Here is a 21,567-nt window from a genome sequence, read left to right as displayed (position 1 = left end):
TGTAAATGAGTGCACTGCCAACATCATATATGTCGAAAGGACTGAAGCCTGTCAACCAAAATATGAGCTCATTTATGTCATTAAATGAGTCTGCTTTTTTATTCCATCCATTAGTCCTGGTCGGAGGCTTCCATAAATATTTAGTTTATACGTTGTGTTACGCTCTACCCAAGTTTAATGACTAATGACTTAGTGCCCATTTACGCCACAACTAGGCTAAGTTGTAATTTACATATACAGGTGCATCTCAATAAATTAGAATGTCGTGGAAAAGTTCATTTATTTCAGTAATTCAACTCAAATTGTGAAACTCGTGTATTAAATAAATTCAATGCACACAGACTGAAGTAGTTTAAGTCTTTGGTTCTTTTAATTGTGATGATTTTGGCTCACATTTAACAAAAACCCATCAATTCACTATCTCAAAAAATTAGAATACATCTTAAGACCAATAAAAAAAAACATTTTTAGTGAATTGTTGGCCTTCTGGAAAGTATGTTCAATTACTGTATATGTACTCAATACTTGGTAGGGGCTCCTATTGCTTTAATTACTGCCTCAATTCGGCGTGGCATGGAGGTGATCAGTTTGTGGCACTGCTGAGGTGGTATGGAAGCCCAGGTTTCTTTGACAGTGGCCTTCAGCTCATCTGCATTTTTTGGTCTCTTGTTTCTCATTTTCCTCTTGACAATACCCCACAGATTCTCTATGGGGTTCAGGTCTGGTGAGTTTGCTGGCCAGTCAAGCACACCAACACCATGGTCATTTAACCAACTTTTGGTGCTTTTGGCAGTGTGGGCAGGTGCCAAATCCTGCTGGAAAATGAAAGCAGCATCTTTAAAAAGCTGGTCAGCAGAAGGAAGCATGAAGTGCTCCAAAATTTCTTGGTAAACGGGTGCAGTGACTTTGGTTTTCAAAAAACACAATGGACCAACACCAGCAGATGACATTGCACCCCAAATCATCACAGACTGTGGAAACTTAACACTGGACTTCAAGCAACTTGGGCTATGAGCTTCTCCACCCTTCCTCCAGACTCTAGGACCTTGGTTTCCAAATGAAATACAAAACTTGCTCTCATCTGAAAAGAGGACTTTGGAACACTGGGCAACAGTCCAGTTCTTCTTCTCTTTAGCCCAGGTAAGACGCCTCTGACGTTGTCTGTGGTTCAGGAGTGGCTTAACAAGAGGAATACGACAACTGTAGCCAAATTCCTTGACACGTCTGTGTGTGGTGGCTCTTGATGCCTTGACCCCAGCCTCAGTCCATTCCTTGTGAAGTTCACCCAAATTCTTGAATCGATTTTGCTTGACAATCATAAGGTTGCGGTTCTCTTGGTTAGTTATGCATCTTTTTCTCCCACACTTTTTCCTTCCACTCAACTTTCTGTTAACATGCTTGGATACAGCACTCTGTGAACAGCCAGCTTCTTTGGCAATGAACGTTTGTGGCTTACCCTCCTTGTGAAGGGTGTCAATGATTGTCTTCTGGACAACTGTCAGATCAGCAGTCTTCCCCATGATTGTGTAGCCTAGTGAACCAAACTGAGAGACCATTTTGAAGGCTCAGGAAACCTTTGCAGGTGTTTTGAGTTGATTAGCTGATTGGCATGTCACCATATTCTAATTTTTTGAGATAGTGAATTGATGGGTTTTTGTTAAATGTGAGCCAAAATCATCACAATTAAAAGAACCAAAGACTTAAACTACTTCAGTCTGTGTGCATTGAATTTATTTAATACACGAGTTTCACAATTTGAGTTGAATTACTGAAATAAATGAACTTTTCCACGACATTCTAATTTATTGAGATGCACCTGTAGCTGGTGCAACCAGACCCAGGAAACTAAATGTCAGCATACTTGAATTGCAAACTAAAATGCCATGGAGTGAGAAGACTCAATTAAAAACCTGTCAGATCTCACAGGAATTTCCATTTTAATGATTCTCTGAAATATTAGGCTATCAGACAGAAAGAGCCAAGACAGATTCTGACACCTAATCAGACCGTTTTGTCTGTCCCTGCCTTTCTGTCCCATCTTATTCCACCTTTTAAACAACACCCATTCAATATTATTCTCTGAAACTGAGGGTCAATGAACTGCAAGACAACAATTTCCAAGAAATATTTAACAGACATGCCACAGGTTTCACTGCTCATTAAAAGGAATTACAGCATTGACAACCCATGTATCTCAATTTGCAACAAACTTTTAAATAGACATCTTATACATTGACTTCAAAAGATAAAAGCCGATCTTAGGGTCCATAATAATTTACATTTGACGGGTAAGATAGCTGACAGGGGTGGAAAGTAATGACTTCAGTTGTGTCTCACAACCTAATGACCTGCCTACCTAGACAGCATTTTGGGCATCAAACGCGCGCGTTTCTGGGAACCATGATGCCCAGAAATGCTGTCTAGATAGGCAGCATTTCCTCATCAGCACCTGTGTTGAATCAAACATGAAACGATTTCACAATCACTGCAACATGACCAAGCGTGTACACCGGCAAAGGTTCGAATCCTCTTCCACTTCAGCAAAACCCGAATACTTCACACAAACGCCTCTTTCAAGAGCCTTCTGGGTTAAAATATTTGCTCACAAGATTACTGGTTCATATATAGAGCTAGCAAACCAGTGTGCTAAGCTAACTGGCCCTTAACATTCACGCTGTAACTGACATGATGTAGCTTCTCTCGGGGTTTAGGCTGCAGATTTGGTGGCTGATGGACGTGAATAACAGAATTAACACGCCCAAAGACAGTATAAATTGGGTACTTACCCATCGTGCTTTCTTTAAAGATAAACGTTTTGTTTTGACTGGTAATGGCAAAGCTGTAATCTCAACACTCTCCTTGTCTTCCAGAATTTGCTCCACACAAACAATATGTCGGTGATCTACGGGGAGCCGAGGGAGACAAACAAAAAGACAGCGTTTCCAATTTGTGTCCTACGGAACGCCGCGTGAGCAGACAAAACGATTCGTCATCAGTCAGTTTGGAATGTATATATATGACACAAATAGAATAATATAATTTTTCATAATGTTTTTGATAGTGATTTAGGACACATGTTCCAGGGATTAATCGTACAAATAATTACGAATTTAAAATAGGTAAAATTCGTGTTAATTTAATATCTCTCTGCATATTTTCATTATTCCACTAGTTTGTAAAATAACAAAATGCATGGCATGCGAACACTGTGTGAAGCAAATAGGCTACTGTTTTTAACTTTAAGTTAGGTTATGTACAGGCAGGGTTGTGAGGGTTACTTTTGAAATGTATTCCACTACAGATTACAGAATACATGCTGTAAAATGTCATTTGTAACATATTTCGTTAGATTACTCAAGGTCAGTAACGTATTCTAAATACTTTGGATTACTTCTTCAGCACTGGTAGATTTTTGTCACTTATTTTGACTATAAAAACTCTGCCAGTACAGTAAGACAAAATACATGTTAAAAATACATTCTCTGAAAAACCTAAATATCTTATGCAGTGTTGTTTCTAAAACAAGATAAATCTAACTGATCTTGTTTTAAGGATTTTTAGATATTTTTACAGGATAACAATACAAAAATTATTATCAAGAATACGATTTTTGCCCTAATATCAAAGGTCTTACTAGAAAAAAGAAATTATGATCCAGTGTGAATTTTCTTGATAAAAAAATATGATCGTGCCTGGTAACATGTGCATGTAAAATGGCTAGAAATAGCATTTTAGCTTAGCTTAAAGCTGACAGTTTACACAAGGTTTATTTCTATTTCTTCTGCTCCAAACTTACTTCAAACTTACTTCTCTGTCTGCTCGTATGAATGTAACACATCATAAGAAAGTGTTTCACCGCTGTTCAAATGCACTTTGGATCACATCATTTATATGTATAAATGTTTTCCATCTGAAAGGACTAAATATTAAATGAAACAAATGACAATAAAATGCAAAGTAATCTCTTCAGTAATCAAAATACTTTTTTAAATGTAACTGTATTCTAAATACCAATGATTTAAATTGTAATTTTAGTGGAATACAGTTATTTTGTATTTTAAATACGTATTCCCGTTACTTGTATTCCGTTACTCCCCAACCCTGTGTACAGGTTAGGAACAAATGTTGTTTAAAACCTTAATGGAAGATGCATTATGGAATACCCTTGTGACGCTATCAATAAAAGTTTGCCCGGTGTTAGAAGAAAATTTATTTAGAAAAGGTTCTAAAAATTCTCAATCATTTTTGAGTGAAAAACGGATCAAGAAGTTGGCAGAATTAAGGTTTCAGGAACGTTATGCTAACCTTTAAAAGGGTCGTTCTTGAGATTTGGGGTCTTCTTTCTATTTTATACCAAGCATTTTGCTAAAATAAACATTTGTTTATATTAATGACTGTTTATTATTGCATGGTTTTGTATATATATATATATATATATATATATATATATATATAGATAGATAGATAGATATATATAATTTATATTTATGCATTTGGCAGATGCTTTTATCCAAAGTGACTTACAGTTCACTTATTACAGGGACAATCCCCCTGGAGCATCCTGGAGTTAAGTGCCTTGCACAAGCAGTCCTGTGCTTTAGCCCACTATGACACCACCACTCCATACACACACACACACACACACACACACACATATATATATATATATATATATATATATATATATATATATATAAACAGGCTATAAAGTTTTGTCTCAGTCTGAATTCAACCCCATCACCCCAAAAAAGCTTGCTTCCACCCATATGTAACATTATTAATCAGAAGTGACATCATTCAGCTTTCTTCAACAGCGTAGTGTAGAAACAGGTAAGAAATGTCATAATTTACATTCATATGTTGAAGTGTATTATAGTAAGATGGGTATCGTCAAGCTAAACAATTTAACCCTGTCACATGAAATTAAGATACCAGTACATTTCAAACTGAATTTTTAATCCAATAAAATATATAGAAATTATTAATTTCAAGCAAACTGTGATCTGTTCTTCACCACACAAGGAACAATAGCCATTTTGAGCAAAAAACTACAACTCTGTCTCACACAACCCTTGGTTGATTTATTCACAACATTTGTGAATATTATAAGAAAAATATGGAATAGTCCATATATTATGCATTACAAATTATTGGCAAAATTGGTTGGGCAGTCGTGGCATCCTCCACCGCATTCACCCCCGTCGACGTTCTTGGGAAGGCATGCATGAAAACATGTTCAGCGGGAGACGCTGATGTAAACACAGAGAAGGTGCGCAATGGTTAAATCCGTCTGTGTAGCACATGGTGATTGAGTGCGAACGTGCTAGGGTATTTTGGTTGGTAGTTATCCAGGATTAAATTTGGGCAGAATTAACGGTACAGGGCCTCGTTTCCCAAAAGCATCGTAACTGAAGTAGTACTTGAAAATGCTCGTAGATTTATGTACGAGTGCTCTGGAGTACTCGTACAGCACTAAGAGCACCGTAAGCACACAGACTTATGCAGACACCTGCAGGACAAACGTGAAATTACACCTGATACAATTTAAATACCTATAGCTACACTTTATGCTAAAACTTTAATATCAGGATACCTATGTTTTATTTATTTTAATTTTAACAGACAAGTCTAATAATAATAATAATAATATTAATAATAGCGAAATGCATAAAATAGATAGTCTATATAAATGGATGAACAAATTAATTAGTAAAAGTTATTTGTGTGGACTAGTTGGGCTAGTTGGTATCAGCAAAGTGGTGGCATGATTGATGCAGACAACTGAAGAAAAAAGTAAATAACCACATGAAAATTGTCTGTATATATTGGCTCATCATCCTTGTCTCCGCTTCCTATCTGATACCCAAAGGCGCTCTCGCCACTACAAGTTGTCGTGCCGCACATACAGCATTGCTGTCACCGTTATCAATTTTGGGAGTAAAGTGCAGAGTAAAGAGCAGACCACTGCTTTATTGGTGAATGTCCCTAAAGCACATCTTCCAAACGTCTCCTTATTTTGCACTGCGTGATAACACGGTGAACCTCGTAATATTCAATGAATGCTTGTAATTAGCAGGATCATACAAAGGGCCTCCGCTGTTTTCACTTATCCTGGAAGCTTTCGTATCAAAAGAAATTTGAGAAAACAAAATATTACACATGCACACCTGATTGTGGAAGCAGATTGTGTAATACAAATAGATCGTTCTGCACATTATTTTTGTAAAACAATATGTAAATATGTAGTTCATTAGGTCAAATATTTAAGAAAATAGTTTTAAACAAATATTAGCAAGATAAATGACAAACAATTGTAAAGTTATATCACACAGACAGCGACTCTCTTAAATAGCACCTAAAGCACATCCTCACATGTTCATGTTAAGTGTAGTTTTGGGAAACGCACGTAAAAAAATAACAAAACGTTCATAGAATCGCTCGTAGAAAACGCTCTTAACCACTAAGATCAATCGTTATTGGGAAACGAGGCCCTGGGCTATGCCTAGTTTGGCGAATGAAGTTTATAAGCTCAAGGATGAGTTATAATTGGAAATTTTGGAAAAACCCTAAACCAAGTCTGTAGATTAATAAACAGTATGTTGGCTTTGTCAAGCCAAGTATAACAACATAAAATTGCACACAATTTTTCAAAAACCATAAAAACAAAATGTAAATAAATAGTAATAAATAGTAAAAGCAAAATAATATAAACAAACCAATTACACTTTATCACAAAAAAATTAAAAATGCATAGCCTATTGGTCCATATTTCTTTTTCTTTCTTTCTTTCTTTCTTTCTTTCTTTCTTTCTTTCATTTTCCTGTCTACTTGAGAGCAAAAACCCTGTAAATTTATACTGCCCTAAATGTAGCAATATATGGAGCTCACAGTGGATTGTCTTTGCAGCCTTGTGACTCCATTAATGCGCTTGGTTCGGCACAAATTGAATGTGACGCAATAACAGAGTGCACTCCACCTACACTCAATTCTCTGCAAGCAGGTAGCGATAAATTACTGCACAGCTTCTGCGTTTGGGCCCTTGACAGCATTGCCTTCAACGAACACTTGGGGGCAACGTTGGATCAACTCAGTGAGGGCCCCAAAGGTGGCTCACCATGCAGAGAAATGTTTTATCATTGTGTGTCCTGAGAGACTGTAGGTCTACATCTCTACCATGCAAAGAAAGAATATAACTTAAACCTGGTTTTGTGTGACGTGAAATAATGAAATGTATAGGGTCTGCAAGCTTATAAGCACCGCTGGTGTCAGTTTTCTTGCAGTGGTTTACAGTTTTTCAGCAATTCCTAATTTAAAAGACCATCAAACCTGATCTTGTGTAGCTAGGCAGTTTAAAAGAATGGGGACATAATACAAGGTCATTTATCAGTGCCATGTTTCAAAAGGTGAGTCGCAACCCCAAGAAGGAAATTCTGACATCTGGCATAAGCACTATGTTTCAGAAAAGCTGTGCTACAGTAGCCACACAAGTCTTTATGGTTTACATGAAAATGAGTTATTTGGTATTTCTTGGAACCTTTATACATGAAAAGAATAAAAGTTGTTCTGCTTCTGTTATCCTGATAAAATTTGCATGTCTGCCTTTGTACTGTAGTACCTATATTCCCTCAGCCATGAAGTCAGACAAGGAATGAAGGTTTTTACAATATTTTTTAGAAATATGAATTGTTCCCCTCCAAATTTATTCAGCCTGCCAGCATTCTCATTCGTCTAATCAATAACTTGTCCAACATATTGTAGTACAGTCCTATACACAAGTGTTTACACTTTACAGTATTGCATTTTCTCCAAGCATTAGGGAGCCAACTAGTAATTAAGATTAAACAAAGATTAAGTTCCCTTTATACTTCATTTAATTATACTGTGCCAGCTCTGCCTATTTTCAATTGTATATGCATGTTTGTTGATGAAATGCAACCTCGTTGACCACACAGTTTGCTTGTTAATTTTGGCTAATCAAGCCTTCAATGTACCATTTGCAAAATAACAAGATAACCATCGGAAACACTTTAGAAGGAACGTCAGTGAATGCGGTTCCTAATTTGCTGATTCAATTACACGCCATATGCTAATGACCAGCTTCTAACATACTCAAGGAGGAGGGTTGACTGCCTGGCTGTCACGCAGACATCTATCTTTGGATCCCCTGCAAGCAGAGCCTTGTTTTCCCTAATAAAGAGAGATCTAGATAGCAGAAGAGGGAGGTGTAGATACTGAAAAGAGATGTGTGGGCACAGAGAAAGTGATACGTCTTTATTAATAAACCATAAAATTGAATTCACACTGTTCCTCACTCCCCACCTCTCTCTTTATCTGTCTCTCTTCATGTAGTGCCAGCAAGGTGGCTCTAGAGATAGCAGAATGTAAGCGTAGAGTTATAAAATTACAGAGAGAGAAAGAGTGAATCCAGCTGTGTGAGATATCACAAAAAGGATCGTGCTAGTTTTGCTAGTTATAAGTAGCAGGTCTGATATGACAACATGAGCTGTCATTTTGAGTGACTGAGTTTGATACTCTGATGGGATGTTTTTTGATTGATTCCAGGAGGTTGAGTCTTGAATATGAAAATTATGCCATTATTTCCTCACCTTCATGTTGTTTGGCTTGGCCCCTGTTGCAGGAACTATTTTAAATAATTTTGTTTGCAATGGCTAAAAGATACAGCTGTTGGGACAAACAGCAGAAGGGCTGGTGTATCCAAAGGTCAAACTGCAACCTGTTTTGAGCAGATCAGTTTAACATGTATGATGGAATAAGTCTTTATGATGGAATATACAGTAAACATCTAAAAAAAACTCAGAACTGAGCTGATAGTTGATTAATGACAAGAATATTTCTTCCAAAAAGGAAAATTATGTCATTATTTATGTCATTTCAAATTTTTGTAATCAGATTACAGTTACTGACAGTTTTCAAAGTTAATTACTTTTAAGTACATTTTCTGGGTTATATTTATTTCTAAAATAATATTATTTTTGTACAAAACATTTAAAACATGAATGTTAAAATGTAAATCTGTTCTTCTTTGTTATTTGCTCAGAGCTATAAAGAAGTTCGAAAAGCTTAGCAACGATATACTGTTTGTGAACATTCAAACATTGTCCACACCCACTGTCCTGTCAACAGGCTACATGTAAAACATTAATGTGATATTAAAATGTGTTATCGATTTTTACATGCATCGTTACATGAATATAGTACATTTGTTAATATGCTATACATGTTTGTGATATACTGGTTTCTATCTGTAGTGTAAGGGGTAATGTACATTCAGCCAGTTGTTTTCGCAAAATAAACCCTGACAATGTGATCAGGACCCTGAAGGGGTTTATTTTGTGACAACAACCAGCTGAATGTACATTATCCCGCTTATTACATGGCTACAAACCAAATAAATTAATAAATGGACATAAACGATTTATTTGCATTGAAATTATGTAATTATATGAGAAGTAATAAAGCGCTGAACAGCTGAAATCCTCTGGTTTGTGTTGAGTCCTGTTGGTGTTTAATTCATAAATAATGAACGTTTGACTGCTCATTACGCATCTTCTTACAAGACTAAATGCCAGACAGACTGCTAGATGGTGCCATTGACCAATCAGAATCAAGTATTACAGAGCACCGTGTAATAATGTATTTTAAAGATTTAATATGAAAAAAATCACATCACATCACATCACATCACATCACGCACTTCACATCACTTGTCTTGGAAACTGTCTCTATGTGAGTGATTGCACAGGTGTAGTTAAGTTTGCACCAGCTCAGCAACTCTGCACTCCAAAAATGGTTGGCTTGAAAATAGGTGGAGCATTTTTCCTGAAGGTTTGTGCTGGCAAGCTGTTTCGAACCATAGCAATAAACTCAAAAATACGTTCATTTTGGTCAGATTTTGTTTGAAATGAGGTCACACCCTTTTTTTGTTTTCTTCGATTTCACTAGAAGTGAATTGGTGCTTTAAAGAATCTTCAAAATTCTGCTATAGATAGATAGATAGATAGAGAGAGAGATAGATAGATAGATAAACGCTTAGATTTTCACTTTGATTTTTCTGCCATATGTTTTTAGAACCTGTGATTTAAATGTAAAACAGAGGAAACTTTTTCCTCAGGCTGCAGTTTAAATGTGTCTGTCCTCATAAGCACAGCTGTAAATAGCACTTTATGCAGCAGGACGCAACACTCTGAGGGTCTTACATTGGAAAACACTCAAGCCAAACACATAGAGAGTGCAAAGTGTGCGCAGAGAAGAGTGCAGGGGGTAGCTGCGGCCCCTGAAGGTGATCTCATTATTATACTGAGCTGCACTAGTCAGGCTGGAGTGATCATAAATCCTCACAGTTATCCTGGATCAGTGGACATGAGAGACCAAGAGGCCTGGGGCCAACATCTTTTTCTCACTCACTAAATCAAACATGCCCTGGACCACACCCCTGTCCTGCCTGATCACCGGAGCCCAGAGACAGGCCAGTCCTTATAAATCCATAATGAAAATCCCTTGTCACAAGTTGCAGAACCTTTTCAACATTATGAATCTTCAAACATAAGACTGCACCAGCCCCAGGATCAATGGGACTATAAATAATAACACTGTCAATGTAAAGGTTGTTCTGATGTCATAAACAAATCCCCTGGGAGCCCTTGTGTGAATATTATTTATAGTTAAAGCTACACTATGTAATTTTTTTTTTTTTGTTAAAAAATAACAAAATGTTATTAATGAGAAAGTGCAACACAAATCCATCTTCCAAACCATGTCTTTACCCAAATACACTTTGATAAACCTATAATAATTATTTATATTTTAGAGCTGTCGGGACGGAAATTGCATACATACGTCATTCGCCTGTTTGTGTTGACGTCATATCCATACACAGGGAAAATAAGCTCCGGCTTCTGTAGCGCGTGTGTTGGAGTAGCGTGAACCTGAAAGTTTGTTGTCACAATGAACGAGAAAAATTGACCATGGATCATTCAAAACGGCAAACCTCCGGGGAATCACCAGTTGCTTAAACAAAGAAACCCCTAACAGAGCAGAGTCTACAAGCAAAAAGGGAAAGTGACAGAGTCCGTAATAAAACCCAAATCAACATCGGCTTGGCTTTTCAGAGGTGGCGACAACTCCGAGATCTGAAAGGATTTAAAAGCGACCCAAAGATGTCTTTTTTCTTACTCAAACAGGTAAGATATTTTATTGATATGGTTTATGTATAGATGTATAATCACACAAACACACACACACACACACACGTCTGTGTGTGTAGTGAATTACAATAATTATACTGCAGAACATTTCACTTGTGCATTTCACGTGTGTATTTTTCTTTATAACGGCAATAATTTATATAAATAAATCCTTTAGTCCTAGGCTTGCCAAGGACATGTGAGTCTTGAAATGATGTTGACCACTGGTTGGTAACAATGACAATCTATAAATTATTTACTACCGTGGTCTATTTGACCTGAATATCCTTCAGTTATAAAAATTTTACAACGTTTGAACTTATCAAACTAGCAATCATCAAATCAAAAAATCAAATCAAATCAAATCAAATCACTTTTATTGTCACACAGCCATATACAGAAGTGCAATGGTGTGTGAAATTCTTGGGTGCAGTTCCGATCAACATAGCAGTCGTGACAGTGATGAGACATATACCAATTTACAATAACATAAAATTAACACAGCACAATTTAAAGTCTAATATACACATAATTACACACAACAATATACAAATAATAACATACACTGTACAGTATACAATACACACAATATAGATACACATTATTCAATAAAAATAAAAAAGTATATATAGTAGTATATATAGAATGTACAGTAGGTTGTATTGTACTGTATTGACATTCAGGCTGTCGGTTGATAGTAAGTTGTTAAGAGAGAATATAATATAATAATAATATAATTTATGACAGTCTGGTGTGAGATATAAGAGTAAGAGTAATAAAGTGCAGTGCTGATGTATTTTGATCAAGGGAGATCAAGAGTTCAAAAGTCTGATTGCTTGGGGGAAGAAGCTATCATGGAGTCGGCTGGTGCGGGTTCTGATGCTGCGATACCGCCTGCCTGATGGTAGCAGTGAGAACAGCCCATGGCTCAGGTGGCTGGAGTCTCTGATGATCCTCCGAGCTTTTCTAACACAGCGCCTTGTATATGTTTCCTGGAGGGAGGGAAGCTCGCCTCCGATGATGAGTCTGGCAGTTCGCACCACCAGTGCTTTTGCAGTGCTTTGCGGTTGTGGGCTCTGCTATTGCCGTACCAGGCGGAGATGCAGCCAGTCAGGATGCTCTCTACAGTGCAGGTGTAGAACCGTGTGAGGATGTGGCGGTTCATTCCAAACTTCCTCAGCCATCTCAGGAAGAAGAGGCGCTGATGAGCCTTCTTCACAACAACTTCAGTGTGGATGGACCATGTGAGTTCCTCAGTGATGTGGACACCCAGGAACTTGAAGCTGCTGACTCTCTCCACTGGTGCTCCACTGATGGTGATGGGACTGTGTTCTCTGTCTTTTCTTCTGAAGTCCACCACAAGCTCCTTTGTCTTACTGACATTGTGGGAGAGGTTGTGCTCCTGACACCAGTGTGTCAGAGTGTGCACCTCCTCTCTGTAGGCTGTTTCATCATTGTCAGTGATCAGACCTACCACCGTCGTGTCATCAGCAAACTTAATGATGGCATTGGAGCCATGTGTTGCCACACAGTAATGTGTGTACAAGGAATACAAGAGTGGGCTGAGAACACAGCCTTGTGGGGCTCCAGTGTTGAGGGTCAGTGATGAGGAGATGTTGCTGCCTATTCTATCCACCTGGCGTCTGCTTGACAGGAAGTCCAGGATCCAGCTGCACAGCAAGCTGTTTATGCCCAGAGCCTGGAGTTTCTCATCTAGCTTGGAGGGCACTATGGTGTTGAATGCTGAGCTGTAGTCTACAAACAGCATTCTCACATAAGTGTTCTTTTTTTCCAGGTGGGAGAGAGCAGTGTGTAGTGTAGATGCAATGGCATCATCAGTGGAGCGGTTGTTGGGGTAAGCAAACTGCAATGGGTCTAGAGAGAGAGGCAGCACAGAGCAGATGTAATCTCTGATTAGTCTCTCAAAGCATTTGCTGATGATGGGGGTCAGAGCAACAGGATGCCAGTCATTTAAGCAAGTTATTTTTGATTGCTTTGGAACAGGCACAATGGTGGATGTTTTAAAGCATGTGGAGACTACAGACAAAGAGAGGGAAAGGTTGAAAATGTCTGTAAAAACACCAGCCAGTTGGTTCACGCACGCTCTGATGACGTGGCCCGGAATGCCGTCTGGGCCCACGGCTTTGCGGATATTCACCCGTTGGAAGGATCGGGTTACATCCGCTACAGAGACGTAGAGTGAACTAACCTCTGTAGCTTCGGCCGCGAGAGCTCTCTCCACGAGGGCGGTGTTATTTCCATCAAAACGAACATAAAAAGTATTTAGCTCAACCAGGAGAGAGGCAGCAGTGTTCATGGCGGAGTTTTTATTCCCTTTAAAGTCTGTGATGATGTTAATTCCCTGCCACATGCTTCTAGAGTTGGTGGTGTTAAACTGTCCTTCAATCTTGTTCCTGTACTGGCGTTTTGCTGTTCTGATTTCGGAGGGCATAACTGGTTTGTTTATGCTTCTCCATATTCCCGGAATTGAAAGCGGAGGTCCGCACATTAAGTGCCGCGCAAACATCGCTATTTATCCATGGCTTCTGGTTCGGATAGATCCGTGTTGTTCTGGTCGGAACTACGTCCTCCATGCACTTTTTGATGAAACACATTACGCTATCAGCGTAAAGCTTGATGTCGTCATCAGAGGTGGACCGGAACATCTCCCAGTCCGTGTGATCAAAACAGTCCTGTAGCATAGAGTCTGATTGGTCCGACCAGCACTGGATCGTTCTGAGGGTGGGTGCTTCCTGTTTCAGTTTCTTCCTGTAAGCGGGCAGAAGCAGAATGGAAGAGTGGTCTGATTTGCCAAATGGTGGGCGGAGGAGGGATTTGTAGCCATCCCGGAAGGGAGAGTAGCAATGGTCCAAAACCCTGTCCCCTCGTGTGTTGAAACTAATGTGCTAGTGGTATTTTGGTGCGACTGATTTGAAACTGGCTTTATTAAAGTCTCCGTCACAATGAACGTGGCCTCAGGGTGTGCGGTTTCCTGCTCACTTATTCTCCCATACAGTTCCTTGATTGCCCGGTCTATGTCGGCTTGTGGGGGGATGTACACAGCTGTGATAATGACCACTGTGAATTCCCTCGTTAGCCAGAATGGTCGACACAGAAGCATGAGAAATTCCAGATCAGGAGAGCAGAAAGACTTGATAGAATGTACGTTCCTCTGATCACACCAGGATTTGTTGATCATAAAACATACACCACCACCTCTGCTTTTACCTGAGAGGTCTTTCGCGCTGTCCGCTCGGTGCACGGAGATCCCCGCGGGTTCAATGGCTGAGTCTGGAATCTCCGCAGACATCGAAGTTTCTGTTAGGCAGATAAAGCAGCAGAGCTTGTTATCCAGAGACTGAACATTTGCCAGTAGAATACTGGGTAGCGGGGGTCGATTTGCACGGCGTATTACTCTGATGAGAATGCCGGCTCTGTTTCCCCTTTTCCTCCTGCGTTTCCGCGGCCGTGCAGCCCAGATAAAGGGCTCCGCTTGCGTGTTTGTAAACAGCGGGTCGGCATTGAGGAATTTGAAGTCCGGTTTACAGTGTGAAATTGCTGAACCAATGTCCAAAAGTGTTTGTCAGTTGTAGACAATAAGGCAGACAACATCCAAGACAAAAAACATAAGAACTGTGAACAAAACAAACCATGTTGTGACGGAGCTCGCAATGCAGCAGCCATACTCGCCACCATCTTGAGTCAGACTAGCAATACTTGTCAGACTAGCAATCATTGTGTCTAATGTTAACAAACATTGCCTAACTTTTGTAAGTTCATTTATTTCAAAACATCAATGTTTCCAAAAAGTCAAAACAACAGCATAAGATATGGCACTTATCTGCTCAGACGACATGTTTTCGGATATCCGTCTTTTCCTTTCTTTCATTATTTATTTGTCCATTCGCTCTGATAAGATGTCCTGTATCCGTGTGTACACCAATGCCTCGAACCACATTCATCCGTGCAGAGGAGCAGAGCCGAAGCACAACCTATGTCATTACCAAAACAATTTTCTTCCGCAAGACACATGCTGTTTTATTTTTTAACCACCAGAGGGCCAAAGGTTACATAGTGTAGCTTTAAATGTAATTGTTGTGTTTGTAGTTTGTTAAATAGTGGGGAAGGTAGTTTCAAATCACTCTATTGGTCACAACCCAAAATTGGCAGGAAACAATACTAAATGCAAATAAAGGATTGCAACTACCCATATAACTGTGCATATGACAACAAAATAAAAAGGTATGTCAACCTTTAAAAGGGAGGAAACAGCATTTCCCATATCTTTTGTTGTCGAGGCCAGTGGCAGTATGTCCAAATAAACTCTACAATATTTCGGTCTAACTTTATCTGTCGCTTGGTAGAATCTAGCCATATGGCAGATGCCAACATGGGCAGGATGCGTGACATGCTCTTTTCCTCAAACATCATGAGCAAAACTATGCAAGGTAAAACAATATTCAACCCACACTACCACACTACAAAAAGAGCATTTAATGAAACCAAGCTGCCAGAATGACTCGTTCTCTACTTCGTCCACATTGTGATGTCACACTGTGGTAGACATTTGCATCTGACTGCCTCCCCAGCAACACATCAACTACTATTTTACCTTATTATCTCCATAGCCCCACCCAGTAGCGGTGGGCAGTGAGATGGCAAGTAGAGAGCAGGTCAGTCAAGAGCAGAGAGCCAATCATAACAGTGGGCATTTACTGTCAAGTCTTAAAGGAGAAGCAGCACCAAAACCAAGCGTTTCTGACAGAGGGTTAGAATGAGGGTGGAAAATTACCATGTTATACAAATGTTACCATTTTTTTTGTGTGTGTGTGTGTGTGTGTGTGTGCAAAAAAACTTGACTAATATTATAAGTGAACCTCAAGGAACGTTTTAAAAATATAGCTGCAAGCAGCGATGACGGGCCCAAGCACAACTGGTCCATTTCCACCCGGTGGCTTTCAGAAAACAATGCAAGGTGGACACATGCATTTGGCATTTTACATTATTCTAAACAATTTTGAAGCAATATGAGTAAATATAAGAGGACTATTTTAAAGTCTGTTGTAAGAGCCACACTTCCTGTTGCCAGGTGGTGGTGCTATGACTGTCCAAAGACTAAACATACATATCAATTTTGATCTAAATCACACATTGCACACAGAAGATATGAGACACTTCCTGTTTCCCATTTTTTTGCCATTAATTTAATGCCTCGCCATGGCAACATCTTTCAATATATAAAAGTCTGTTCACAATTTAGCATCTTCAATGTCTTGGCATAATGTTGTCTAAATGTGGTAACAGCCGCATGAATCACCTAAGAGGAGTATTTAAAAGTTCAGAGACTGCAATTTAAAAAAATCCAAAATGGCTGACTTCCTGTAGGGTGGACTTAATGACTATAATAATGAAAGTTGTCCGGCGTGATGAGAACTATATATGTACCAATTATGGTGACTGTAAGTGAAAATGGGGGTGCTACAGATGCTGTCTTACACACCCACTTTAAAGGAGGCACTACAGAGCCCCCCTACACGCCCATGTGTGAAATTTTACCCAGACCTAAAGGCTAATGACTCTGAAGTGTGTACAAAATTTCATGAAATTTTAAGCATGCCAAGTGCCTCAAAAACACCCAAATATAGGAAGAAAGGAATAATAACAATTAATGCATTGCCATGACAACAATATTTAAGATATCAAATATCCAATTATAAATTTACATCAGCAGTGTCTTGACATTATTCTAAGGAATTTTGAAGCAATTCATGTAAACATAAGAGGGCTATTTCAAAGTCTGTTAAAAGTGCCATACTTCCTGCTGCCAGTTTGTGGCACTATGACTGTGACCCATAATAGCTGCATAAATGTGATCAGCCCCCATTACCAAACATACAGCTGAATTTTCATCAAAATCATACAATGCACACAGAAGATATGAGGAACTTCCTGTTTCACATTTGTAGCCATAAATGTATTGCTTCACCATGGCGACACCGTTTAAAATATAAAAAATCTGTTTGCAATTTAGCATGATGTTGCACAACTTTGGTGCCAGTTACATGAATCCCCTAGGAGAGTATTTAAATGTTCAGAGTTTGTGATTTTCAGAAAATCCAAAATGGCTGATTTTCTGTTGGGCGGAGATAATGACTGTGAGAATGAAAGTTGCAGCACCCCCACTGCACTTTCAGTGCTTGGGCCCTAATAATAAAAAAGGCATGTCATGACCACTTTCAAGCTGATGAGTGTAATTTTTTTATGTTACATTTTTATTGTATCTGAGCTTAAAATGCAGAGTCTGCTAGTTTTTATTTAAAGATGCCTTTGTGGAAATTACTATTCACAGTCAGCCATGATTCATTTAATCCACAAGTGAAAGAGTACATTAACGGGCAGTTACTCAGATGAAGTAAATAGTATTCAGCTGGTCATGTGATCCTAACATGGCAGCACCCGTGAGGGGACCCTTTCCATGTAGAATAAAACAAGCTTTCATAAGGTTACTAATTTGACTTACTTACTGAGACTTAGTGATTGGTCTTTCATGAGTGATTCATTCATTATGTGACTCAGAAGAACGAATAGTCTCAGAAAGTGATTCGTACATTTTGTGTTGACCGCGCATGTGCATTGCGCAACCTCCGTTCGTTTGTTACATGAAAACCGGATAGGCGCCAGTGGCGGACTGGCCATTGGGAGAACCGGGACTTTTCCTGGTGGGCCAGTCACGAAATGAGGACACATGGGCCACCGCGTTATGCAGAATGTGCCACAAAATTGCACCGCGATATGCGGAAGGGGGCAGCGATATGCAGAAAAGGACAGCAACCCCCACCCCCACACCCCCTCTCAACAACTTTTGGGCCAGTTTCTATGTAAAATCCCAGGCCGAATTTTCTTCCCAGTCCGCCCCTGATAGGCGCTGTACAGGAAACAGAAATTATTAGTTCACCTTTCAACTCTTTTGGTCTGAGTCGTTCGTTCTTTTGTCACATTACAGCCGTATACGCTATGTATTGCTCACACAGGAAACAGAAATGATTAGTTCACCTCTCGAGTCTTCTGGTCCGAGTCATTTGATCTTTTGTCATGTGACAGCCGTATATGCTATGCACATACGGCAGTCATGTGACAAAAGAACGAACGACTCAGACAAGAAGATTCAATCCAGAGGTGAACTAATCATTTGTTTCTCATAATTTGTCCATGGCTGCATTATAAATTTTTCCTTATTGGGACTATAAACAAAGTTTGCGTAAGTAGACATGTTGGAGGGATTTGGCTATTGAAAATGTAACATTTTAATTTAATTATGCTCAAATGAACAAAATGAACTAAATGACTTGAAAAAAGATTCATTCATTTTGCTGAACGAGACTCAAAGATTCAAGTCAGTAAAATGATCCGATCTTCCCATCACTACTGAGACTTCATTTGATGTGAATCATTGTCATTATATACACGTTTCAAAATGTCAATTCATTTTTTTATTTGTGAAACTTTTTTAATTAAGAAAAATTTACTGAGTGCACTTTTAAAACATTCTTCTATTTATCTGAGTGGCCAACATGTCTGACACAGCAACACTAAGATTGTTTACATGCACAACAATATACTGATTACTCCCAAAAATCAGCTTATTTAAAAAATCCAACAAAGCAAGAAAGCCATGTTTACATGAGATTTTGTAATGTTGGGGCAGGCAACAGATGAAGACTGTAGAACCCAAGAGCAGACTTTGTACGTGAGGCAGGAGCACCAGTGGATCATGGGGGACCAGACTGTGCTGGAGACCACGGGGGACCAGAGGGTGCTGTGGATCACAGGAGGTCCGGTTAGGCGGCAGGAGACCACGAGGGGTCCGGTGAGGTAACATAAGACCACGGAGGCTCTGGTGGAGCGACATGACACCACGGGGGGGTTGGTGGATGGCCGGAAGACTAGGGTGGACCAAGCAAGGCAACAGGAGACCACTGGTGATCCGGCGGATGGTCGGGAGTCCAGGGCGGACCAGTCAAGAACAGGGGACTCAGAGGACAGAGCCGCAGGGGAATCAGAGGGAGGAGCTTCATGGCGGCCAGAGACTCAGACATGGCGGCCATGATGGGGGACTCAGGTGTGGCAGCCACTTTAGGAGAGCTGGCAGACTCATCAGCCACCCAGACGGTAAATGGAGAACCACTGAGTCGCATGGCAAAGTCAATGGCTGTGTCTGAAATCAGGAAAATGCTGCCTCAGGAGGCTGTATAATGAGGTAGGAAAGGAAGGCACGTCCGAATCCAATGTTTGTGTCACATCCTATCTACTGAGATACCTTTATCTGATCATTTTTTGAAGGCAGTATAGAAGAATTATTCACTGCCTATGAAATCCCATAATCCTGTGCGTGTGGATCCAAGGCGGTTGAGCTGAAGAAAAAAAAAAACAGCTGAAGAGGCGGTTAATAGCCAGTTTGTGAATACATTTGTCATGTGTATTTTGTTGATTCATGTCTTTTATTTTGAAAAGTTTAGTTCTTGTTCCCTTGTCATGTGATTTCATGTTTTCCCTCAATGTTTATGTATCATGTTTTCATTGGCTCCATGCCACGTCACAGCCACACCTGAGCAGTTGGACCTGGAGATGGTTCCCACCCTTATACCCACCCTTAGTTCTCCTGAACAGGCAAGGTGAACTTTCGGCCTCTGACCCCGCCTGGACCCTCCGAGCCCTGGATTTCGCCTTGGCCTGTCGGTCCCTCGACATTGCCTCAGCTCTGCGTTCCCTTAGCTCCACTGCGGTCCTTCAGCCTGTCGGCTTTGCCGGGGTCCCTCGTCCTTCCGGCTCCTCCTTGGTCTGTCGGTCACCTGGCTTCGCCTTGGCTCTCCGATCCTCTGGCTGTGTCGTCCCTCCAATCTGTCAGCTCCACCGTGGACCTCCTTCCCTACGGCTCCACCTTGGTCCTCAGTCCCACCGGCTCCACCTCAGTCTTCTGATCCCCCAGCTCCGCCTTGCTCCTCTGAGCCTCCAGCACCGCCTTGGTCCTCCCTGCCATTGGCTCCACCCTGGCCCTTCGAGTCTTCGGCTACTCTTTGGGCACCAAGTTCCATGGCTCTGCCCCTCGAGCCTCTCACAGCTCTGCCTTCCATGGCTCCGCCCCTCAAGCCTCTCATGGCTCCACCCCCCACGGACTTTGCCCTGGTCACACGTCCCATGCCTCAAGACACCCCCCCCCCCAGCTCCCTACAGAACTTTGAATTTATGTCATGTTTTACATGTTTTGTTTATGTGTTGGGGCATCGGGAGCCGACCCTTAGTGGGGGGGATATGTCATGTGTATTTTGTTGATTCATGTGATTTCATGTTTTCCCTCCATGTTGATGTGTCATGTTTTCATTGGTTTATTGTTTAATTAGCTTGTTATCAGTTCTGTTTGTTCATTGGTTTATGTTCCCCCATGTCCATGTATTTAAGCCTCATGTTTTCCATTGTGTCTTTGTCAAGTACTGAATGTATGTGGATGTGTTTTGTTCAAGCCATGTTATGTTTATGTCAAGTCAAGTTTTAAGTCTAGTCAAGTTCATGTTTCACGTTTATAGTTAGGGTTTTGGATTACTGCACTTTGTAAATAAACTGCACTTGGGTTCTCTTCATCTTCACGTCTTCGTCTGCATCATTGCCAGTGCCAGCATCGTTACAACATTTAAATTTTTTCACACTTTTGCCAACTTTTGATTAAATTTCTAGCAAGAAATTTGTATTTATGAAATATACATTTGTTTATTGCCAAAACCCTCTTGATTTTGTTCTAGGTTATTAGACCATTGTGGTTTGGTTGGATGAATGAGCACGTTACTTTTAATGGACACCAGATGGCGATAATCAGTTGCTAGTATCCTAGCATGGATGTGACTTAATGCTGCCTCAGTAGCCTGTCCATAACCAGTTTCTAGAGGTACCTTCGTACGCAAACGCTGTCTGTTGAGTCATTGACTGATAGGGCAGCAAGGCAACAAGACAGCTACCTTTGGTTTCGGATGCAGCCAATGTACTGCATGAGAGTCCAGTCAATTCCAACTGGTATGCTCACAACACGTGCGCACATTGGATAAGCCAGTAAGAACGTGGTTAAGGTGTTTACATGCTACGTGAAAACGGGGTAATGGGAAAAAATCTACCTATGTTAATCAGTTTATACCTACGCTACTTATGACCTTACACCAATAAAGGAACACTGTTTATAATGTTAACATGACCACACACGTTGTCGGCTTTTAAGCATAATTGGTGTAAGAATGTGCATGTAAACGTGCTCACTGGCTCAACCAATGGTGTGAGTTTGGGGCAAGCCTATCCGTTTGTACAACCAATGGAAAACGGG

At 40.1% G+C, this 21,567-nt stretch overlaps 1 protein-coding gene across 1 annotated transcript in view; it reads right to left on the bottom strand.

Annotated features, from left to right (window-relative positions):
- LOC127421261 (importin subunit alpha-7-like) overlaps positions 1-2,908 on the bottom strand; it is a 37,242-nt gene extending 34,334 nt beyond the window's left edge. Inside the window, exon 1 of the mRNA XM_051664147.1 lies at positions 2,787-2,908. Coding sequence (XP_051520107.1) covers positions 2,787-2,790 — 4 coding nt within the window. The 5' untranslated portion in view covers positions 2,791-2,908. The remainder of the gene's footprint in view (positions 1-2,786) is intronic.
- Between the last annotated feature and the right edge of the window lie 18,659 nt (positions 2,909-21,567).

The sequence above is a fragment of the Myxocyprinus asiaticus genome, chromosome 30 (genome assembly GCF_019703515.2).
Source record: "Myxocyprinus asiaticus isolate MX2 ecotype Aquarium Trade chromosome 30, UBuf_Myxa_2, whole genome shotgun sequence".
Lineage (NCBI taxonomy): Eukaryota > Metazoa > Chordata > Actinopteri > Cypriniformes > Catostomidae > Myxocyprinus > Myxocyprinus asiaticus.
This window is presented reverse-complemented; position numbering and strand designations above follow the sequence as displayed.